We start from the raw sequence: 24644 nt of genomic DNA on the forward strand, positions 1-24644 counted from the left end.
CTTACTCCCGAACAATTTTCCAACTTTTATGCCCTTCTTCTCCGCCTCCGACAGCTTCAACTTCCTTCAGCCGTCATCAAGTCGCATGATATCTTGTCGAGCACCAAGAATGAATCGTGGTTTTAATGAGATGTATTACGATCATGTAATCACCGAGAAATTAGCAAAGTGAAGATTAGAATTTGCATTGTTGCTATCCTGCTGTTAGAGGCTAACGTCAAGGTGCATAACTCAAATGCACTAAGAGCATGTGCAATGCAAGATGCTAAGACAGGTGCTTACGAAAATAAACCAAACATTTTTTTAAGCACCAGTGCTTATTTGTATAGAGGAGGTGTCAAGTTAGGCATCTGCTTAGTCTAAATAAGCATCAGTGCTTAACAAAAACCGGTTAATTTTTCTAAGCACCCACCTAGACATCTTGCATTGTACATGCTCTAAGAAAACAAAAGTGGACATGCTCTAAGCACTACCCCTCAACGGAGGGACCGTAAGTCGTAACCACGATCACAAAGGACCCAACCTTGAGCTCCAGGAAAACACTAGCGTCGAGGAATGCGTTCTTGGCCTAATTAGGTGGTTAAACTTTTTCTAAGTTTTTTTTCCTGAAACATTTTTTAAATACAGTACTCTTGGCTCCAGGGAAACATTTTTTAAACACTCTTCGGTAAAAGTTTTGACCTGAAGTTCTTTTAAGCTAAATAAAAAGATTGATACAGCATACTCCCTCCGTTCCATAATTCTTGTCGAAATATTACATGTATCTAAACGCTTTTTAGAAATAAATACATTTATTTTTAAATAAGTTTAAGACGAGAATTATGAAACAGAGCTGCAGTAGTGCTGACCGGGACGGACGGACGGTGAAACAGAGCGTTCACACACATGAACCGAAACCCACGGATCGGTTCGAGTCGAAGCCCTGGTTCGGGTTCAAGATCCCTGCGGTGCCAGTTCTCTCGGGCAGAAAACCCCAATCCCCCCAAAGCCCCAGTTCCGCCCCACCATGGATTCCATCGGCGCCGACGAGAAGCGCAAGGGCAAGGCCCCTCTCCTGCAGGCGGACGACGTGGCTTCCGCGGCGGCGGCAAAGGCGGCGCCGGAGGAGGAGGAGGAGGCGGTGTCGATGGCCGAAGCGAAGCGCTCGTCGTCTTCGGAGGTGAAGGAGCGGGAGGAGAAGCCGATGCTGGTGCTGCTGGCGCAGGACGGCGTGGAAGTGCGTATCTCGGAGCCGGCGGCGAGGATGTCGCAGATGCTCCGCCACATGATCGAGGACTGCTGCGCTGGCTACCGCATCCCCACCCCCGACGTCTACTCCGACGTGCTCGAGAGGGTCGTCCATTACTGCGAGAAGCACGGGCCGTACTACGATCCTCAGGCCTCAGAGCGCGACCGGCACCCCTTCCCGCCCTTCCCCGTCGAGCTCACCCCTGCCGTCTCGTCCATCAAGCCCGTCACGGCCTCAAGGCCTGGGACAAGGAGTTCATCAACCTCGACAACTCCACCATCTTCGAGATCACGCTGGTAAAGAAACCAAACACCATTTCCCTACTTTCTTGCTTTATCTTCTACGCCAAGTAAGAACATCTGAACATGGCATGGATTTGTATGTCTGGTATGTGAACATGAGGGATATTATGCGCAATTAGGGGTGATTTCATAAGTTCAATTGGGTTGGCTCGCTGATCGATCGCCCTCCTGCTTCCTTATACGTTGTCTTTATGGCTCCCTGCAACGGTTTCCCAGCCATAAGTTCAATTGGGTTGGCCGTCATTGTAATTCCATAGATCATGATTTAGCCCAGTATGCTAGGGAGGTGGGAGTAGATGGCATTCGTACTGGTTCTTTGCCACGACCAGTGCAGACAGGGCATGTACAAGCATGTAACCTGGTTAATTTGCTTAATATATGAATGCCTTTTTCCCGTAAAAAAATTAGGGGTGATTTGGTGTGGTGGGGTTTGTGCAGGCAGCAAACTACCTGAACATCCAGGACCTGCTGGACCTGTGCACCACAACGCTGGCGGACAAGATGAGAGGGAAGACTCCGGAGGAGATCCGCGAAATCTTTGAGATTGAGAACGACTACACACCACCGCAAGAGGCTGAAGTCAGGAGGGAGAACTCATGGGCCTTCGAGGACTAACAGATGCTTGCTATTCTAGGTTGCAAATACAAATCATTACCTTCAGGTCGGTTCAACGAGTCAACATTGAGTAGGCAGTTCCGTCAAAAAAAACATTGAGTAGGCAGATAGATAGACCCATGAGTTGGTGAAGACATTGTTGTGTACCACAAAGTTTTGGTGCAAATTATGGATGCTTGGGTGGGTGATTTTAAAGTGGTTGAATTTGGAAGAACTTTAGTTGCAACTTGTGTTCAGTAAGTTGTTCGTACCAATTTCACATTTTTTTCAGTCAAGTTTTTTTGCTAGTTCATATACTGGAGAACTTAGCATGCTAATTGCAACATATTTGTTCGGATGCATTATAAACAGTTGTATTCGCATGCTTGCCTTTACCTGCCTATCTGCTGTGTAGTGAGAATATGTGATGTTGTTGGGTCCTTCATCAGTGTTGGCACAATTGCGTAAAAGATGGATGTTTATTCCTGTCTGTTTGCTCTGAATAGAAAACTAGAAAATTCTCACCTTCAAGTTGATAGATGAGTCGGAGAAAACTGCAGATGGTACGAATTACGCTTGTTCTGTATACGGCATGTTTTCATGTAAATGCGGATGGGTGTCTCCCGTGTTCTTGAAATGGTTTTATCACCAGACTTTTATTGATAAAGCTAATTGCACATTTGCTTTCAGTTACTCCCATTTGTAATTTGTAAATACTTGTCAGTTTTGAGCAAACCATTATGACAGGAAATTGTGTTGCCAATTATCACCAGACTTAGCATGCTAATTGCAAATTTGTTGTTGGGTTGCATTTTAGTAGTTGTGTTTGCGTGCTTTCCTTTTCCTGCCGCTTTGTAGTGAGAATCTGTGATGCTGTTGGGTGCTTCATCAGCGTTTGACACAATCGTGTAAAGGATGGATGTTTATTCCTGTTTGTGTCCTTTGTTCTGAATACAAAACTGGAAATTCTCATTTTTCAAGTTGACAGACAAGTCGGAGAAAACTGAAACGTGGATGGGTGCCCCCCGTTTCTTAAAATGGGTTTTATCACCAGAATTTGATTGATAAAGCTAATTGCACGTTTGCTTTCAGTTACTCCCATAAACCATTGTGACAGGACATTGTGTTTTGGACAAAACTGGATTGAAAGGACATTGCTAGTATATGAACCAACTGGATGGTAATAGGTACAAGTGTCAAGTATCCGTGACCAAACTGGATTTGGTGTTTGTTTAATGTAGTGTTGGTATTTTTGAACTTGGCTCGGTTCTATCTAGTTCATGCCATCATGTATAGGATTTGCATAGAAGTGTACAATTTGCTTCTATTGCTTGGGCGCGAGCTGCCTATATAACCTTGGAAGATGCATGTGAAATAATGCAGGTGACAGCAGGTAACATTTTTCCTTTCTGAAAACTTTTTAGTGGTATATGGTATTACACGTTACTGTAAATTTATTTGTGCCATGCACAGAGAAGTGAAAACTAAAGCTAGTAGTTGCGGCGCAATCCCGGGAAAGCAAATCGATTTAGGGCCAGTTCGGTTATGCCATTCCCGGTGGGGATTGACAGGGAATGAACAAATTTCAGCTCAATTTCCCTTTGATCCCCCTCAATCCCTTAGTGGGGGCAATTTGACGCCTCAAGCATTCTGTGTCATGGACTAGCACGATTGTGAGTCAACTGAAGCATGTTCATTAGCTTGCTGAGCCATGTCAGAGCAGAGCAATAAAAAAAGCGACCAAACATGAAGAGCTGCAGTTTGCAGGGGAAGAAGAAGAAGATAACAAGAACTCTAGGCAATCAGATAGACCATGGCGCTGCAGCTGCAAGGCACACACAGGCGTTCACATGAACCATGATGACCGCAGGACCAGGGCCGGCGTGCGCTTCTCCCCCTCCATGACGTACACGAGGCCTGGCTGCAGCTTGCCGCCCCTGCCGAGGTTGAAGCTGAGGAACCCTTCGAGGTGCGGGCGGTGCTCTTCCCCATCTGCCGTGCCGCCCATTCTCACGCCCCACCCGAGCTCGTGCTCCGGGGTGTTGGACAGGCTGCAGCCCCAGCGCACCGGGACATGGCCGGATCGCCGTTCGATCTCAACCCACCCTTGTGCTCTCATGGCTTCGAAGAGTTCACAGTCCACCATCGCCGCGACCGACTGTACAGACTGGGTCTCCGGTCCGCGTGGTGCAGGATCAGTCTGCGCCATCATAGCCACGGGAGCAATTAGAGAAGGAATGCCGGGTCCTTGTACCATTATGCTTGATCCCTGATGAGTCGTCGTAGAAGCATTTCTCTGCGGTTTTAGGCTGCCAAGGGGAACGGCAAGCGTCCCGAGGTTGTTGAACCGGGATGACAGCGGGCAGATCTGCCATAGCCCCGACAAGCTGAGCTTGACATCTTCCGCCGGTTCGTAGCACAGCTGCCCAAACGTTGTCATTCGGTTGGCCACCCCATGGTCGCCGTCCTGTGCTCCTGAACCGAAGACAAGCTCAGCCAGCGACGCGGTGAACTTGGATCCCCTGATGCTCAAAGCGGCGGCACAGTTGTGTTGTTCAGAGAAGGAAGGCGGCCCGTCGAGAGAGGCCTGGCTTGGCAGATTCTGCCAAGAAAATCTCATCAGAAAAAAGCTCATCCAACTCCGCTAGGCTCCAACGGATGCGATGGTCTCTGGCGAAGTCACGGAACACACGTTACCTGGATCAAGCTCAAGCCGTGCAAAAAGCCGTTGCACTGAGCTCCGAACGGAACCAGGATCATGGAGAGCCAGTCGTTGACGTGGGCGCAGTACTGCAGCCTGGTCAGCTCCAGGGGCCTCCCGTCGTCCTCCTCCGCCTCGAGGCTCATCACCCCTGTCCCGCGCCTGGTGGAGAACTCTGCCGCGATGGTGTCCTTGCCCCTGGTCTTGGACTCGAGGACGAACCTGGAGCTGAGGCCCGTCCTGTTCCCGGCCACGCCGAGGATCTGCCTCGCGTGGTTGAACTCGTCGCCGTCGACGAGGAACAGCGCCCCGACAGCTTCCAGCACCACCTTGGCCCGGACGGGGAGGTCCGGGAAGTGGAACCCCATGCCGTTCTTGTACATGGACACGATGCGGTCGATCTGCTCGTGCCTGTCCATGAGCCTCATCACGTCCGGGAACGTCTCCCGCTGCAGCCGCTTCATGATGTCACCCTACATACAGCCAGAGCGAGGACAGTTTTATTTGACGATGCCGGTCTACGATAAGGTGTGCAAGGAAAGGCTTACAGGGCTGTGGTGCTGCTGCGAGTGCGGCAGCGGTGGCCGAGGAGGAGACGCGTGGCCGGAGCTGCCCCGGAAAGCGCCACGGAGGAAGGCCTCGCCGGACCGGAGCAGGCCCAGGACGCCGTCGACGACCGTGCAGCTCGGAATGGGCCTGGGCTCCGGCGGCACCGGTAGTACCGCGTGCGTCGGCTCCGGTGGCGGTGGCGGCTGCAGAAGGAGCGGAGGCGGCGGCCGGGCGCGGTCGGTGGAGGCCATGCCGCTCGCCTGCCGCTGACGCTGACGCTTCCTGAGGGCCACGTCACAGGTGGATATCCGCTCGAAGAAACCAAGTGGCGGCGCGTCAGGCTCCTGCTGCGGCGCCATCTTGGTCCGCGCAGTTCGCGCACAAGAAGGCAGCCTCTGCTCTGCTCGGGGGGACAGAGCGTCGCTTAGATCGATCGTTTCGCGCCCTTTTTCTTTCCTTCACGGCGCCTTATTCCTGTTCACCTTTCCCTTTTGTTGCTTTAGCTTTCGCTTTTCCTTTTTTTTTTGTGTTCACTGTTTTTTGTTCTTGCCTCGCTTTGGCCTTGCCGACGATGTAAGACAAGATCCCGATGGCGTGCATCGTCGGGAAGACAAAAGTGAGCTGTTGCAGCACGGTGCACACCAATTAGTAGAACCGATGTATGGTCTTCCATTGAACACAATGCAGCGAGGCGATTGTACGCGGTCATTAGCTCGTCGTCGCCGGCAGACCCAAGTCTAGCCTCTAGGCGAGGACAACGGGCGAGAGCTTCGCTAGCAGCGATCGCGGTGATGAAATCCCCGATCTGTGGCTCGTCAGACAAAACAACGACAATAATTTAGCATTGGATGAATATTTTTTAATTCACGATCAAAGACGATTCTACATATTCAAAAAAGAGAGAGACGATTCTACATTGGATAACACAAATGCTCGAGTGAGTGTAAAGTGGTCGGTTGAACATTCAGGGAGTGTTCGGAAGTGGCCTGGCTTCCGGCTTCCCAAAAATCCATCCTGGAGCAACGCCGAACACCACGAAGCTAAATCTGGGAAGCCAACTCAATTCTATGTGGAAAACTCGGAGCACCTCTTTTCAGGATTCCGATTTGCAAAACACAGAGCGGCGCAAAATTACAGGCACGTGCCACCGCCAAGTGAGAAAACGATTCGTTTGTCGTCCTGATTCCTTCTGTCCTGAGTCCCGACCTCTTCCTCCCTCGTCACAATCCCCTTCTGCTGCCTGCGCCTCCACCAGTACGCGAAGACGGGCGCGAGGCTGGCCTTGGTGGCGAGGATGGACGGAAGCCTGCGGGGATCTCAGCTCGCCCGACGTGCTCGTCCTTCCCGGCGACGTTGCCGAACCGGAGGCTTGCGATTTGAAGGCGTTCGTCCAGGCCACAGTTGAGCGCTTCAGGCCTTCGGCTGAGATATGGTACGATAAACCGCCAGCAGCGCCTCCTCCTCCCACTATCTCCGGTGTCCTCTGACCCCGCTCTCCGGCGTCCTCCTCTGCCCCGTTCTTCGGCGAAGGCAGCCGCTCCACTGGTATCCATCTGCTGCCTCACCCCATCCGTCCGCCTCCGCCGCCGCATCATATCGAAGCGCATGCCGGGTGTACGGCGGCCTCCTCCTCCATGTTCTCCGGCGGCCTCCTCCTCCTCCCATGTTCTCCGGGGCCTCTTCTCCCCTCCGTTCTCTGACAGGCAGATCACTGGAGCTCTTCGTCGCGCACGAGATAAGTCTGCCTGCGCAGCGCCGAATGGAAGCCTGGAAGGCCCTTCCTTAGCAGGCCGGCCCAGGAAAAATGGGGCTTTCGGCCCACGCAAACTCAGGAGCGGCGACGAACGTTTGGTGCTTCGATCAGGACGGTGGAATCGCTGTGCGAAGCTGGATCGAAGGAGTTTCGGGAAGCTAGGCTATTTCCGAACACACCCTCAATCACCCATGTAACTTAGCATTGGAAAAAGTGTTTCCTAATAAGGCAATAATCTCTCTCCTTGAACATTTATATGCTAAAGTATAAGCACCTTGTACATGTTCTTTCACCGAATTTACTTTTACCTTCAATATATTTTTCTTAACCAAAGTCCATCATGCATCCGTTTCTTTGCACACACGGGTCACCTGTATTTTCCATTCCTTTGATGGGATCAACAGGCTGATCAATTTTAACCTCCATTTTATAAAAAAACAAGATTATCGATGGTTCACGCCCTTCCTGCTGCATGGCCCCACTTGGTGATCCGGATGGCCAATCCCAAAATAAGTGTCGCAATTTTGGGACATACAATTTTGGCTATGCATTTGAACTAATTGATGCCATTGCACATGTTATGCTAGATTCTATAGTTAGATTTACATCGTTAGATTTACATCATAGATCAGACATCTTGCTTCCTCAACCGGGAGGACAATTTTGATCTAGTAATTTACTGCTTTATGTTTCAGTCATCATTTTTCCTTGTGTGAACAGAAGAATTATGCTTCTTGAAATGTAGTGTTTGCGAACTTTTGATAGTGGAATATTTCAAACATTCAGCAACATAATCCTTATGCGGTATTTACAACCTCGTAGTCACACAATTAGCTGGATAGTTCCTGTATTTCTAAAGCATTTCCATGGCAACCAGTGAAGCATCTTCTAATTTATACAACAAAAAAAAATTCATATACAAAATGATGAAAAAAAATCTTTTTTTTAGATAATGGAGACATGCTCCCGATTTCATTTAAGAAACCGTGTCGGTCCACAATTCAGCAGTTGTTCAACAGAAAGATTAAAACACAGTCATGACACACGCCCAGTCTGTGGAACTACGAGATACATAGCAAAACAAGGATCACCAGGAATTAACTGCTACTGGAATTAAAACTCTGCAAATACTCTGCAGAAAGGAAAACTTCTCGTTGCTCAAGGCGCCGCAACGCCCCCACCCATGAGCATTGTTCATAGTGTCAACAACCACCTCCTTAAGGACCATCGCGATGTGCAGTAGGAGTTGCCTGAGCTTATGCTTCTGAGCCCCGCCCAAAATTCCAACCAATGGCAAAGAAAAAGAACCAGGTTAGCAGGATCTTTAAGCAAAATTCCTTGAAAGCAAGTAGTGTTTCGATCTCTCCACACGGACCAACATAGAGCAGCCATACTTATTGCTACACTAGCTCTAACAGGAAGACGAAAACCAAAAATCCAAGCGTGCAGATGTTGCATAGAAACATGACGCTACCTAATACCGAAAGCACAGCTGATTGTAATCAAACGAATCTAGTGACCTGACAATCAAGAAAGAGGTGATCGATGCTCTCTACTTGTCCAAAAAAAAACACATTCTTTTGGACCTTTCCAGCCTCTATGAAGAAGAACATCCCTAGTCAAGATACTTTTCTTATTTATCAACCACATGAATACTTCAATCATCAATGGCATTTTAAACTTCCAGAACTGCCTACAAGAAATCCTAATCCTATGTGTAACTAGAGCATTGTAAAAGGATTGAACCGAAAAAACACCATTCTTCTCTAATAGCCATTTACACCTATCATCATCATTGGTGAGCTATAGTGAAGCAAGTACTTTTTAAATCATGCCACATCAAGTATGTATCAGAATTAAAGTTCCTACGAAAAGAAAGACTTTGCAAATTACTATTAATAGCATCATAGACATTGATGTCCTGATTCATAGAAACGCTGAACAATCCAGGATATCTATTCTGTAAAATAGAATCTCCTAGCCAAATATCTTTCCAAACCTAGTTCTTTTGATGTTCCCTATCTTTTTAGTGCAAAACTTAGAAAATAACTCTTTAATTTGCATCAGCCCATTCCAAAACTGGGATTGCCCTTACTTCCTGTCACATTGACCTAAAGTGCCTTTCTTCAGGTACTTAGCTCTTAACAGGCGCTGCCAGAGACCATCCTCATGTTCACGTCTCCAAATCCATTTACCCAAATAACTAATATTCTTAATAGTTAAGTCAACAATCCCCAAACTACCTTGTTCTTTGGGCTGGCACACATCCGGCCAGCTCACAAGGTGATACTTTTTCATCCCCTGATCTTCTTCCACAATAGTCTGGATCTAAAATGATCTATACGTTTCTTAACCCCCTTAGGCAGAACATATAGAGTGACGTCGATATCATATAAGAAGGGACATGAGTTAAACTAGAGTTTAAAAGAGTCAAACGACCACTAGAAGACGAAGTTTTCCTTTCCAACACCCTAATTTCTTTTCCACCTTTCCTATAATATCTTTCCGGTCAGCATTACTTAAGCTTTGATTGTGCACAGGAACTCCAAGATATTTAAAAGGAACTGTACCAATTTTGCAAGTAAAGATCTATGCCAGGGCCTCACTATTGTGTACTCCATTACCAAAACAGTACACTTCGCTTTTATGAAAATTAATCTTCAACCCAGTTATATGTTCAAAAATGCAGAGTAAAAACTTGAGATTCCTAGCCCCTTCTAAATCCCGATCAAACAGGAATATAGTATATGTCATCAACGTATTGAAGCATACTCAGACCACCTGGGACTAAATCAGGGATCAACCCCTTGATCAGCCCTTGATTCTGAGCTCTCTTAAGCAAGACATTAAGGACATCTACTACTAGATTAAACAACAGAGGGAAAGGATCCCCCTGCCTGAGGTCTTTCTTAGTCTTAAAATAAGGGCCCAACATGTCATTTACTACTATATCCACACTACCCCCAGTCACAACCTGCATGACCATGTCAATAAATTTCTTTGGAAATACTTTCATTTGCAAAACATTAAGAAGATAGTTCCAACTAACTTTGTCGTACGCCTTCTCAAAATCAACCTTAAAGAGAACAACATCAGCATGGGTCCTATTGACTTCATGCAAAGTTCCGTGCGATAAAACTACATCATCCAAAATAAATCTCCTCTTGATGAATGCCGATTGCACTTCATCTATTGCTTTATTAGCCACTAACATAGCTTTGTAATTCATGGTTTTAGTGAAATTCTTCAAAAGAGTATTGGACAGGTAGATAGGCATATACTTTTAGATCCTACCAGCATCCTGTCCCTTAGGTAAAAGAGTAATGTTGCCATAGTTAATCCTATCAATGTTTAGCTTCCCTCTATGAAAAAGCTTAAAAAGATGCATCAAATCGACTTTAACTGTTAGAGCTCGGGTCTCCGGCACCGGGGATGTCGGACACCCCTTTTTTGTTCGGTGGAGGGCGAGGAGATCGCTCCGGCGATTGCCGGCGTGACCAAAGACACGAAGTGTCGACAGCTAGGTTTTCCAAGGTTCGGGCCTCCCAGAGGTGTAACACCCTACGTCCTGCTTTTAGTTGTATTCACGAGTAAGAGTGCTTTACAGATCGCCCGGGGGGTTCCCGGGTTGATTACTTGTCCCTCTAAGGAACTCTGCTATTCGGGTGAATGCAATGCTACTTGCTGTTGACTAAAGTTGGGAACCCTTTGACCGGTGGCATTGGTCCTCCTTTTATAGGCAAGGGGATACCACATGTGCCCACACATGCAGCGTGACACGTTCCCATCCGCGTGTCACCGCCACAAGCTTCTCCTTACTGTTGATCCACGCTGGGCGTCATGCAGCGCCCAGGCCACAGTGCACGGTAAATAAAATGAACTATAGGGTAACCGCTCTAGTCTTGCTGAGCAAGACTAGACCTGCTGACATGACCCCTGTCGGTGCATTAAATGCACTGCATCCGCTGTCTCGTCCTGTCTTCACTGTTCTGCGGGCCCCACTTGCAGGCCCGGGCGTTGGTTGTTGGGAGCCCCTTCCCGGTGAGAGCGCCCAACCCGTTGCCGGGGCAGTAAGCTTTCCCACTTCCCGGGATCAGGCTTCCGGATACCCGCCGAAGCGGGCGTTTCTCCTGTTATGGTTCTTGACTTTGTCTTCGCCAATGACTGTCTCTTTGGGGTGAGCCTCCCGGGTCTATCCTTCCCGGGAGGCCAACCTGACGGGGTTTCGTCAGTTGCGACCCATGCGTCCCGTATCAGTGGGACCCCACGGGCCACTGGTACGACAGTAGCCCCCGGGCGTGGGTCGGCAACCTTGAGCCCCCGGGTAGTGTTGTCCTTGGTCGGTTGCTGGGCTACGCTCTATTCGACGCGTGGATCCCAGGAGAGTGTCCCGGTCCCCGGCCCCGTGAGTCGCATCTCTAGTTCCACTCTTCCGAGCGAAACGGTCGGGCGTACGATCTCTTGCCTTATCCCCCATAATTACCAAGAAGTTAAGGCCACGTCGCACACCCCCATCTTAATTCCCGATAGTTTAGGGCACTTTATTGTTGATCGTGGGGGTGTCCGTTGCATCCCGCCAGCCCCCGATAAATACCCAAGGCTGGCGGCGGGCACCCCCCACTATTCCCGGCTTCCGCCATTGCCTCCCAAGCTTTCTGTGCCCCAACTCTAGCCAAGCTCACTCCCTACTCCCGCCAATATCTTCCCAGGGCCAGAGCCGATCCAAGGGGAGCACCAGCAAGGGAGAGAAGGCCAGCAAGAAGGAGCTCTCGGAACGAGCGCGGAAGCATGAGGAGATGCGAGCCAAGTTCGTCTTCTTCTCCCCCGGGTACAACGGCGAGGGGGTGGAGAAGATGGCCTTGGCGCTCGCCACCAAGCACAATGAGTACGGGCCGATGCGAGTTCTTCCCGTCGGCGCGGAGCGCGACCCGCAGTACTTCTGGGTATTTGGAAGGTTCATCCTAGCCGGGTTCGTGCCGCCGCATTCCTTCTTTCTTTCTGCCATCATGGAGTCGTATGGGCTCATCATGTCTCAGGTTCACCCCACGTCATTCTTCACATTGGCTGTCTTCCAACACCTCTGTGAAGCATTCGTGGGGGTGATGCCGTCGGTGGCTCTGTTTCGCCACTACTACTACCCGAGGACGGAGGCGAAGGTTCCCCTGTCCTCGGGAGTGGTGTTCCGATTCCGCGACAAGCTCAAGTCAGAGTTCATCCAGCTGGGGAAGAAGAAGATTGAGAACGAGTGGCGCCGCGACTGGTGTTGGATGCACGCCGATGAGCTCCAGGACTTCCATGAGGAGCCCCTCGGGCCCCCAAAGGGCTCCGGGAACTGGACGCTCCGCGACCCGAAGGATGAGGAGCTGGCCCCGATCTGTGCCAAGATCAAGGCGCTCCGTGATGTCGGGCTCACGGACACGGACGTGGCGTGCCACTTCATCGGGAGGCGCGGGGCTCCCCTGCAGCGGCGCTCACATGCGGCATGGATGTACACCGGGCCGAACGACCGGACCCGGCTGCAGCTTAAAGAACTCATGCCAGACGAGATCCAATTCTGGGTGAGAGGCATCACCGGCGAGGACGAAACCTTCCGGCAGCTGCCACTTGGAACGCACGCGCTCCACGTCGAGATCCCGAACCTGGGAGCTCGGGATCTCCCACTCTGCGATGAGTGGGGGGTCATGGAAGACCCCTCATCATAGCCCTCCCCCCCACCCTCGCAACCCACGTCTCGCACCGGCAAGGAGCCGGTTGCTAAGTCGGGGAGGGTGGTCAGGACCGGGGCTCCGCCAGGCCAGAGGAGTCAGACTCCGATGATTCCTCGTTGGGGGTCAGAGGAGACTCCGACGACGACGACGATGAAGCTCCCCCGGAAGCTGGCGGGGTCGCGCCGGAGAAGGACAACGATGAAGATGATGTCCCCCTAGTGAGGCGGTCTGATATCGACATGCTAACCATGGATACGACCTTTGGTACCCTCAATTCTATAATATTTGACAAGATTTATAATCAGGTGAATGCAAGTAGTAATTGTTTTCATTGTCATATTTATGAAGAGGCGGAGCTACTACTATCTTGTCTTGTTTTATTACGTAGGCATCTTGTCGAGCTTTTCAAGTCCAAGGTCAAGATGAGATACGATGGAGCGAACGGGAGGGCCAACAAGAATCAAGCATTCATACAGCTGAGAGGGAAGGATTTCAAGTGTACTTTCCAACAAATCAAACGGCACATGATTCGGAGCTTGCTAGAGAAAGATATCACGAATTAAAGTTGAATCCGATTCGGGTCCGAGCTGCCAGGAGACCCGAATTTGTTTTAATCACCCAGGCCGCATCCGGAGTCCAAATCAAGCAAACAAGTACTTGTTGGAAAGATAATTACAAGACCTTTCCAACGGATCTGGCCCCATCAAGAGATTCGACTCGCGCTGACCTTGACGGACAAAACAAGCTGACGGATCTCTTTTTCTGTTTTCTAAAGAGTTGTAGTTTGTTAGGAAAGTTAGAGATAGAGTTGGATTTCGGCCTCCTTACTCAAGGTGGACGAAAATATCTCTCCCTCCTCCTTTATATACCTCATGAGCCCCCCCTAAGGAGCCTTGGGTTTTGATTAGATAAAGTTTAGCCATCTTTGCTACTTTCATGTAATCGCGTGTGTCGGTTAGACCACCTGTTTTACCGTCGTCAAGACTCCAACTTATCGTCTCGTTGAGACATTGGTTTGATATAGTATATTCGCAATTTTAGATTGCATCTGCTATTTATCTTGTTCTTGCTTGTTCTTCGATTGCTTGCAGGAACAAAGACCTTCGTGGTCAGGTTGATCGTGCCCCCGCGTGATCAATAACCCTCTGGAGTTGGTGTATCGATTGCTAAGGCGCTGCCTCCTAGGCCGTAGTCGGATCGTCAACGTCACCTCCTGCCCAAATCGAGAGTTATCAATCTCATTGAAAGATCGGGCCACCCCGACCCGCATCACGTGGTATCAGAGCTTAAGGTTGCTCGGTGAGATTTTTCTAGTTTATCCGTAGTTTAGATCTGTTTTTACCTATCGTCCAGAAAAAGCCAAACAAAAATTAGAATTAGTTACCTTGTCCTAGAACCAATCTGAGCCTTGCAATTTTCACATTAGTATTTGCATTGTTGAATCTTTGCTGCATTAATCGTGTCGAGTTGCTGGATTAGATTGGATCGTTTTTCAGATTTTTTCTACTAGATCGAACTTGGTTTTGGTTTTCTTGTTCTTCGTGTGACGCAGGTTTCCTTCATCAATCTTCCACCGCCAAACTTCCTGCCACACCACCGCCATAATCTCCCGCCGCCACCATATCTTCCACCGAGTCCCTCTTCGAGTCCTACACCGAGTCCCTCTTGGAGTCCTACACCGAGTCCCTGTTTGAGTCCTACACCGAGTCCCTCGGCAAGTCCTACACTGTGTCCCTCTTCGAGTTCTACATCGAGTCGGTAAGTAATAGTTTTCAGCCGCGAGTTCGAGTCCGAGTCCAATAAGGAGTGTTTTTGGAAAGTGTTTCATCATAGATCGAATTTTGTTTAGAGATCAAGTTGTTTGGAAAGTTGAAAAAAAAAAGAAAGGAAAGAAAAAAAAGAAAAGAAAGAAAGAAAGAAAAATGAAAAAAAAGAGAAAGAGTTCAAGTCAGTTTCGGACCCGAGTCCGAGTAGAATTTTAGTTTCGGGTGGGTTTGACCCGTGTTCAGTAAAACGGGCGTATCTTTTGCGTACCAACTCGGATTTGGATGTTCTTGGACTTTTTGGAAAGCTCACGACGAGGCGCATCAGAAAATATCTATACACTTTGACCCTCAAATTCGGTTTGTAAGGTGGACTTTTGGAGCTTTCAAATTTCTGCATCCGTTCTCCGGCGTCGCTGCAGCCCGGTGTTTCTCAGTTTTCTCCACCGTCCGACATCCGGTTTGAGTGATCTTGCCCTTGCTGGAAAGCTTGTGTCGATACCCTTCTAACCTATATTTTTCCATATTTTTCTGAAGTTTTCTTACTGCAGCTTTTGCTGTTCTTCGACAGACCAACGTACAGTTTTCCGGTCCTTCTTTTGCGTGAGTTTCTGGGGTTAAAAAAGAAAAAAGAAAAAAAGAAGAAGAAAAGAATAAGAAACCAAACAGAAGGCCACAAAAAGAAAAAAAAATCCCAGGGATTTACTTGTTGTGCCATCTTTCTATCCTATCTTCTTCAGTATCTAGGCTTAGATTATTTCTGTAATTCGTTCTTATCGACTCCAGCAGCTAGGACTAGCATTATTGAGCATATTTTCAACTTTGCATTGCTGAGTTGATTATTTGCTATTCCTTGCTACTCACAAAAGCATCCAAGTTCCACAGATTCTACACCTAGGTTGGTTTGTTACCGAGGCATCGATACATTTAATATTCGAAGGGCTTGGTCACGCCGCTGGCCATCACCTTCCTGTTTTGCATGGTAAGAACTTGTAAGAACTTGATTTTTAGTTTGAGAGTTGAGCGACTTGTAGCCACATCCTAGTAGTTGATAGGAACATATTACTGTGATTTGTTTCTTGTTTTCTACTAACCATGACAGGACTTACACGAAGCATGGCAACTAGAGCGATGCTATCCCGTGACCGCGATGAGTGCTTTTCACCACGGCCATCCTCCACGTCTCTTGTTGATAATGCCATGGCAACGGTACAAAACAATCCTTCTAATACAATTAAATTGTGTGTACCTTTCTTTGAGGGGGAAAATGATGCTGAAACGTATATAGATTGGGAGCTAGATTTAACTGAACAATTCACATGCTTCCATGTACTAGATAGTTGTAAGGTCCAAATTGCTAGTAGTAAATTTCGTTTTGATGCATTATCATGGTGGTGTGAGATAGTTAGAGAAAACAAAATACCTCACACTTGGATTGATATGAAGAAAATCATGAGAGAAAAATATGTTCCTCCAAGTTATGCTTATGAGTTGCGTTCCAAATTACGACGTTTGACACAAGATGATAAAACTGTTGATGATTACTACCATGAGTTCCAAATTTTAACCTTGCGATCTGGTTTAGATGAAACCGAACAAAGAAAAATGGATAGGTTTTATTGTGGGCTTAACTTTGATATTTCTTACATAATTGAATACGGAAAATACGACTCTCTATTGTGTTTGCTTAATCTTGCTCGTGAAGCGGAGAGGAAATTGGAGAGAAGGTGTACAAGAAATGTGTTGAGCCTACGAGGTAATGATAAAGATGATTGTGTTGCTGAATAAAATATGACATGTGATGAAATAAATGAGATACCCGTTGAATTTTCTGCGCCATGTGAAATTGTTGATTTACATGCTGATTTGAGTGCACCTACTGCTGAAATTAATTCTTCTAATGATTTGAGTGCCCATATTAATTTTGATATTGATGAGAATGAATCATGCTCCAACGGTACCTGTGCCCACCGAGGTGCGGGTGATCAACCTCATTGGCGAGACCGATGACGACGCTCCGGAGGAGGTTGCCTCAGCCGGAGCCCTTCAACAAACTGCCCTGAAGCTTGCCCGGGACGCAATGGTCACCACAGGTGATGCCACGCAGATGGCGCAGCCCGCGGTGGGTGACATGGGACAGCCTCTGCCTGCCGAGGCAAGCGGTGGCGCCTTGGAGAAGCCCCCGAGCCCCCAGCCTGCCCCTTCGGGCGAACAGGGAGCTGCGGGACTCGGACAAGCCGGAGGCGCGTCACCGAGCCCTGACTCAACCTCGGGATCACAGACGGTCGCGGCGGGATCCTCCTCCTCCGCCGGTGCCACCTTTAGCCTGGGAGCAGGGGAGCTCGTCGGGCGATCATGGGGTCGAATCACCTTCGAGCCCAGCGTGTTCCTGCAAGGGCACCAAGTAATAGACAACATCCAGCAGCAGCAGCGGATGTTCGTCGACTTCTTCAACGACGCGGTGGTGGCGTAACTGGGCACCGCGCGGCGGGAGGCGGCGGAGTAGCGCACAAAGCTGCAACGGCTCCGAGAGGAGCTCCAGCAGGCGTAGCAAGCAAGGGTGGCGCCCCCCGTGCAAGGAGTTCCGGAGGCTGAGGTCCTCCGGCAACTGTGGGACCTGCAGCAGGAGCACCAGCGGGAGTTCGAACTGCTGAAGGCCACACACGCCAAGGGTGAGGAAGAGAACCAGGCGGCCCTGGATTCATTCCAGGAGCGTCTTCGGGAGAAGTCGGACTTGCTGTCCAACTACTCCCTGGAGATCCAGCGCCTTCAGCACGAGGTCGGAGAGCTGGAGAGGGAAGCTACGATGGCAGCCGAAGCCTCGGCGCGTCGGGAGAAGGAGTTGCAAGACCAGGCTCGCTCCCGGGAGCGTGAGCTTGCGGGGCAGCTTAAGGTTGCCCAGGATGCGGGCTCATCCCTTCAGGGCGAGCTCGACATGGCGCGGCAAGAGCTTCGCCTTATCGACGAGGACAACACCAAGAAGGCGACCGAGATCGGTAAGCTGAAGTCCGAATGCCACGAGCACAAACTGCAGGCCCAGGAGGCTCGTGGTGCATGCACCGAGCTGCGGGCCCGCAGGACGAAGGAGGCAGCTAGGCTGAAGAAGCTGGCGGACTCGGCGGTGGAGGCGCTGCAGGGGTTCGACATCCCGGTGACTTCCTTCGACGGGGCAAACATTGGCAGCTTCACCTCCTTCTTCGCAGATTTCGTTGGCCAGCTACACGGCCTAGAGAACTGCGTCAAGGCATTCGGGGATCGGCAGGTCGGCTTCGCAGCCGAGCAAGTCGCCGGGCAAATCTTTACCCGGGTCCACTCTGCCCACCCCGACTTCCCGTTCAAGTCGGTCCTCGACGCCTGGTCAGACGAAAAAGAGGCCAAAACCCACCGGGAAGCGGTACAAGGCGTCGTGGACGAGATGGTGGCGTGGATGCAGAACAAGACCGATGAAGCTGAAGCTGCTGACAAACAAGCCGCCGGAGGGGGCCCCGACGTCGAGGAGGCACCTGCCGCCAAGACTACTGCTCCGGGAGCACCTCCTGCATAGTTATTCCGCTTGTTCCTTTTTATTTACTTTCCTGCAAGTGGCGCAAGCATCTTACAACTTATTTTGTGTTAGCCCCAATCATTTTAAATGTTCATCCCACGAACTCGTTTGTTACAGTTCCGTTTCATCCAATGATAATTTACTTGTTCTTTGCTTATAATTGGCTTGCCGTGGAGGGGCTCTGTCCTCCACGTGTCATACCTTGTGTACCCGGGGACTTGCCAACCACGTGTCTAGCCAGACAGGGACCCGGGACGAACCCGCAGTGCCGACCTGGGGCCGGACAGCAGCGGCCCGTCACTCCACCTGTGGGTTAACTACCCCAGCGCACACGCCTCCGGGACGGACCCGCGAGTCACGTGTGGTGCAAAGGGATGCACCACCATCACCTCTCTGCAACATCACTTGCCTTCTTGCTGTTGTTGCTATCGCGCTTGCCCCGGTCTTTAAATAGCTGAAGTACTGCCTTTGCCGCCACGCACGCAAAGGGATGCACCACCATCACCTCTCTGCGACATCACTTGCCTTCTTGCCGTTGTTGGTATCGCGCTTGCCCCGGTCTTTAAATAGCTGAAGTACTGCCTTTGCCGCCACGCACGCGGAACCACCAGCGGACACGTGGAGGCACTGGCCCTGTCTCAGTTTCCTGCATCAAGCCTTGAAGTAATTGCCATATATGTACAACTTACTCGCAACACGACGACACCCGTGACTGCCCCACGAGTATCACAGTGTGCTTTCGTCCTCATCTTTACCCTGCATGTCAGATTCTTGCAGTGCCCAAGGTGCATAGCAATTTTTTTTCGAAATGCACGAAAAATAGCACAAACTGGATAACCTCCTGCCTCCCAGCCCCCGAGCACAGAACAGTCGACCTCAGACTTGGGCGTGAGCATCTTCATACTTCCATGGTGCCTTGTTGGCAAGCAGCACGTTGCGACGGGTCCGGCAACTGCTAGGCCTCGTTCCGAGGCGTCCCGGCAACGAGCTTGGTTTTCAGGGTTCCGGCAGCCCCCTACTCACAGCCAAGGATGAAGAGACAATTCTGTGCACCCAGAGTAGGAGACAGAAGCAAATATTAACAGGAATCACAATATTCATTGAAATAACACTTATCTTTGTTTCATTTTTGTGCTAGCGGATTACAATCGGGCCATGCCCGGCTACACTAGCTTAAAGAGGCATGCTGCGGCATCATCACCCGTTGGTAAGGCGCCACCATTTCACGGGTAGAACTTGCGAAGGTGTTCAATATTCCAACTATTGGGCACCGGCAAGCCTTCTTCGGTTTCTAGCCGGACAGCCCCCGGTCTGGTCACCTGCACTACCCAGAAAGGGCCTTTCCAATTTGGAGTCAACTTGTTCCCAGCCTTCGTTCCTTGTATCTAGCGCAGGACGATGTCTCCAACCTCGAGCCCTCGGGGACAGACTCTCCTGTTGTGATAACGACGGTGCCCCTACTGGTAGCCTGCAGCTCGCACAGTAGCCCGGCATCGAATCTCCTCGATGAAACTGAGGTCGTCAATCCTCTGCGCGTGTTGGCTGTCATCACTGTACGTGCATACCCGAGGTGACCCATGCTTGAGCTCGAGGGGCAGCACAGCTTATGCCCCGTAGATGAGGGCAAACGGAGTTTGGCCAGTCGCCCGACTTGGTGTGATCCGAATCGACCACAGCACGGGCTGGAGTTTTTTGACCCAGTGCTTCCCGTGGCCCTTGAGCTTGTCAAAGGTTCTCGTCTTGAGCCCCCGCAACACTTCTGCGTTGGCGTGTTCTACCTGCCCGTTGCTCCTTGGATGAGTGATAGAGGCAAAGTGGATCTTAGTGCTCATGTCCTCGCAGTAAGCTGGAACACCGCACTAGTGAATTATGTGCCGTTGTCGGTGATGATGTTGTTAGGCACACCAAACCGGCGCACAATGCCCTTGAAGAACTAGATGGCTGCCTGTGCTGTGACAGCTCGCGCAGGCTCCACCTCGACCCATTTCGAGAACTTGTCAATAGCCACAAGAAGATACTCCTAGCCGCCGACAGCTCTAGGCATCTTGCCAATGATGTCCAGCCCCCAGACCGCAAACGGCCATGAGGATGGGATGACTTGCAGGGCTTGAGCTGGCTGGTTGCTCTTCTTCGCGTGAAACTAGCATGCTTCATAGGTCTTGACTAATTGCTCGGCGTCGGCTAAGGCTGTTGGCCAGGAGAAGCCGTGCCGGAACGCTTTCCCAGCTAGCGCCCTGGAGGCCACATGGTGCGAGCATGTGCCTGGATGGATATCCTCCAGTAGCGTGCGCCCTTCCTCTTGGGGCATGCAGAAGAGTATGACTCCGTTTGGACGCCTCCGGTAGAGATACCCATCCACCAGAGCGTACATCTTTTCTTGCCGGGCTACTCGCTCCGCGGCAATGTCTTCTCCCGGGAGGGTTCCGTCCTTGAGGTAGCGAATGATATTCGTGGCCCAAGGTGGCGGTACCCGGCTCAAGCATGCCACGGTTCAGTAGCATGGTGCCCCGCAGCTGCAGGGTCTCCTTGCGTTGCAGGAGGGGCTTCCCCGGCAACCGACTTGGGATCGACAGAGGGCTTTGACTGCCTCTGTACGAATACCCCAGGAGGTACCTTGCTGTGTTCCGCTACCCACTTGGATAGTTCATCCGCAACAAAGTTATCCTTGCGCTTCACGTGTTCAAACCGGAGCCCCTTGAACTTGGAATCCAGCTTTCGCACTTCTTCCACGTACGCTGCCATCTGGGGGCAGTCGTAGTCTTTGTTCACCTGATTGATCACGAGTTGAGAATCCCCGCGAACAACCAAGCGCTTGATGTCGAGGGCGATCGCCGCGCGTAGCCCGGCAAGTAGCCCCTCGTACTCTGTTGTGTTGTTGGTGGAGTTGGCGAAGTCGAGCTGAATCACGAACTTGAGTTGATCTCCAGTGGGTGACTCGATCACTACTCCGGCACCGGCACCCTGCAGGCTAAAGGCGCCGTCAAAGTACATGACCCAGTACCCTTCATCTAACTTGCCGGGAAGGCTTGCTTCCGGCTCTTCTTCCTCTATTCCCGTGGACGTCCACTCCGCGACGAAGTCGGCGAGAGCGGCACTCTTGATGCTCTTGGTATTTGCGAAACGCAGCCTGAACTCCGCTAGCTCCATCCTCCATTCGGCCACCCTCTCAGTGGCTTCACGGTTGATGAGGGCCCGCTCTAGTCAGAACCCAGACACCACCGTGACGTTATGCGCCTGAAAGTAGTGGCACAGCTTTCGTGAAGCGAGCAAGATCCCAAGAAAGAGCTTCTGGACCTGTGGGTACCGTACCCGGGCATCGCGCAACACCGTGCTGATGAAGTACACGGGGTGTTGCACTAGACGCTTGCGGGGGACAGCCTGAGTGGGCTGCCCCTCGGCTCCCGGGCCAGCGGTGGTAGCCGGGGATTCTTCCGAATTTCCGGGAGCCCCCTGCCCCACTGCGTCAGCCCCCAGGACTTCCTCTTCTCTCTCGGCAAGTCCTCTTCTCTCTCGGCAACGAGCACAGAGCTCACCACCTGATCTGTCGCTGCTAGGTAAAGCAGCCACGGCTCGCCCGGCCTGCTAACTTCAGGTACTGCTTCAAGTCCTGGAACGCCGCTTCTGCCTCAGGGGTCCAGTTAACTAGGCCCTTCTTCTTCATCACTTTGAAGAAAGGTAAGGCTCGCTCGCCCAACCTTGAGATGAAACACCCGAGCGCCGCAACGCAACCGTTGAGGCGCTGGACATCTCTAACCTTGCGGGGTGCCTCCATCTTCTTGATCGCTTCGATCTTCCGTGGGTTGCCCTCGATTCCCCGGTGAGATACCAAGAAGCCCAGCAAGTGCCCCGAGTCCACGCCGAATGTGCACTTCTCGGGGTTAAGCTTGAGCTTGATCCTGTGGAGATTGTCGAATGTTTCCTGCAGGTTGCCGATGAGCGAGTCCCCGCGCGGCGACTTGACGACGATATCGACCATGTAGGCCTCGATATTGTGACCTAGCTGGGGTCCCAGACACTCGCGCAAAGCGCGTTGAAATGTCGAGCCCGCGTTCTTCAGCTCGAAAGGCATGCATGTATAACAGTAACAGCCAACCGGGGTGATAAACATTGTTTTCTCCTCGTCTTCGACTGCCATTTTGATCTGATGGTAGCGGGAGAAGGCATCTAAAAAGCACAATGACTCACAACCTGCTGTGGAATCTACTATTTGATCAATACGGGGTACAGGGAGGGGTCCTTAGGGCATGCACAATTAAGATCAGTAAAATCTACACACATGCGCAATTTATTTCCAGCCTTAGGGACTACAACAGGATTTGCTAACAAAGTAGGTACAACACTTCCCTGATTGCCCCGGCGTTCTTGAGCTTCTCCACTTCTTGCTGGATGAAGTCCTTGCGTTCTTGTGCTTGCCGGCGAACCTTCTGCTTGACGGGGCCCGTGTCCGGCCGCACCGCCAACCGATGCTCGATCACCTCCCTGAGGACTCCGAGAAGATCCGATGGCTCCCAAGCGAACACGTCAGAATTACCCTGGAGGAAGGCGATGAGGGCGCTTTCCTATTTGTTGCCGAGGCTCGCACCGATAGAAATGATGCGCGCCTCGTTGCCGCCTTGCAGGGGTACCTTCTTGACCTTGGCACCCTCCTCCTTCAGCTTCACGCCCTTGCTGACGCACGAGCTGGAGTTGGTACTGCCCCTGGCATCCTGCCCGGGGGTGGCTCGCGCCTTTTTCTTGTCGGGCTGCTCACCCGCAAGTGGATCCTCGTTCCCGGTAACGTCGAAGTCACCGGAATCCGCCACTGCGGAGGTCTTCACGACCTCGCGTAGGCACCAAGCAGCGTTCTTCAGGTCGCACTTGATGGAGAGTACACCGTATGTTGACGGCATCTTCATCACGCCATAGGTGCAATGAGTCGCCACCATGAACTTGATCAGCGTTGGCCGACCAATAATCCCGTTGTACGGCAACGGGGTGTGAGCCACGTCGAAGACAACGTGCTCAGTTCGGAACGATTCCCGGGACCCGAAAGTCACCGGGAGCGTGATTCGCCCCATGGGCTGCACCACTCGGGGTTAATCCCCACCGCGTTTCCGGGAACCCTTATTCCCGGAGCCCTCAGGTGGGTTCGCCGCCGCTTTGGCGGCAAGCTCAGGCGCTAGGCACCCTTCCTTGGCCATCGCGCACTTGTGCGCGAGGGCGTACAGATCCCTCATAGTTCGGATCCGGTGCGTGTTCAACTTCTCACGCATCTTCGGGTCACGGACGTTGATGGCGCACGTGTTGATGATGGCAGCCGCTTCCGCCTCTGGGATGGAGTAGGAGATGTTGGAGAACCTGTTGGTGAAGTCCCACAATGTCTCCCCCGGTTTCTGCACCACCGTTTGCAGCTCTGCCATGGTTCTCGGGCGCTTGTAGCCGCCTTGGAACGCGTTCATGAACTGTTCGCGCAAGTCAGCCCAGGAGGCAATGGACCTGGCGGGCAGGTTCAGCAACCAGGTTCTCGCCGATCCTTTCAGAACCATCGGGAACCAGTTGGCCCTGACCTTGTCATCGGCACTGATAGCATGCATGCCCAACGTGTAGGTCAGGAGGAAATCCTTGGGATTCACGGTCCCATCGTACGTCCCGAGCGTCGGCGCTCGGAACTTGCGGGGCCATGTCACCCGGCGCAGCTCGTGGGTAAGCGCGGTGCAGCCGTCATCGGCGCCCATGGGAGCGTCTTCCTGCTCCTCTGGACGCTGGCGCTGCAAGCGTTAGCGAAGATCTTGCTGCCGGCGGGCGTTCAGGATGCCTCACGCGTCACCTGGCATGACAGTTGGTGATGAGTCCGAGTAATCCTCGGGATCCTCGCCACCTTGTCATTGTTGGAGATATGCCCTAGAGGCAATCAAGTGATGATGTTATTTCCTATGTATTCATGAGTTATTGTTATTGTCCTTGAACATCATCACTGATATGTATCAATAGATACGTGATTTGTTTGTGAGACTATGTATTCTATGATGTTGTTCTAATGGTCCCTGGTCATTGAGGTTATGCGGACACATAACCTAGACTAGCAATGTGAATCAGTATGATGACTATGTTTCACAAGTCATAGGGCAAGGTGTTGCCGACTGATAGCATGGACTCGACAATGAGATTGTTGAGTCGGACAGACCCGCACTGAGACACAACGAGATGATTGTCATTTGTTAGTCTCAAGTACGATGTATATGCCAGTCCTAGACTTGAGGTCATCGCATGAGCTTGGGATGTGAATCGGCCTACTTAGGGGTTGCCAAACGCTACTCCGTAACTGGGTGGTTATAAAGGTAGCTTTCGGGTTTGCTGAGAAGCATGTTGCGAATCATGGTTGATCAAGATGGGATTTGCCCCTCCTGTTCGGAGAGATATCTCTGGGCCCTCTCGAGTGATCAGATTCGGAAAGCATGGCCATGCGACTTGGGTTAAGTGTTAACCCGTTCGGGAATCTGTATCACAGGAACGAGAAGAGAGT

At 51.0% G+C, this 24644-nt stretch overlaps 2 protein-coding genes across 2 annotated transcripts; one reads left to right on the plus strand and one right to left on the minus strand.

Moving 5' to 3' along the window:
* Window positions 1-910: 910 nt before the first annotated feature.
* Window positions 911-2527, plus strand: LOC100822759 (SKP1-like protein 11). Its single transcript, XM_024462633.1, is given in 3 exon segments — window positions 911-1451; window positions 1454-1524; window positions 1969-2527. Coding segments are annotated over 3 exon segments (693 nt in total). The 5' UTR covers window positions 911-1006; the 3' UTR covers window positions 2146-2527.
* Window positions 2528-3795: 1268 nt separating this feature from the next.
* On the minus strand, window positions 3796-5790 carry LOC100823073. The gene is made up of 3 exons (XM_014900369.2): window positions 5374-5790; window positions 4822-5298; window positions 3796-4726 (listed from the first exon to the last, which is right to left on the minus strand). The coding sequence occupies exons 1-3, from the start codon at window positions 5731-5733 to the stop codon at window positions 3971-3973; spliced, it is 1593 nt and encodes a 530-aa protein (XP_014755855.1). The 5' UTR covers window positions 5734-5790; the 3' UTR covers window positions 3796-3970.
* Between the last annotated feature and the right edge of the window lie 18854 nt (window positions 5791-24644).

Source organism: Brachypodium distachyon, chromosome 3, assembly GCF_000005505.3.
Source record: "Brachypodium distachyon strain Bd21 chromosome 3, Brachypodium_distachyon_v3.0, whole genome shotgun sequence".
Lineage (NCBI taxonomy): Eukaryota > Viridiplantae > Streptophyta > Magnoliopsida > Poales > Poaceae > Brachypodium > Brachypodium distachyon.

What these genes read in the sequence shown, in the direction of transcription:
- LOC100823073 (XM_014900369.2), bottom strand. Translation starts at nt 5,733, where the DNA reads ATGGCGCCGCAGCAGGAGCCTGACGCGCCGCCACTTGGTTTCTTCGAG. An exon ending in CGCAGCAGCACCACAGCCCT is followed by an intron (nt 5,299 to 5,373) that starts GTAAGCCTTTCC and finishes GGCTGTATGTAG; the next exon opens with GGTGACATCATGAAGCGGCT. An exon ending in ACGGCTTGAGCTTGATCCAG is followed by an intron (nt 4,727 to 4,821) that starts GTAACGTGTGTT and finishes TTTTCTTGGCAG; the next exon opens with AATCTGCCAAGCCAGGCCTC.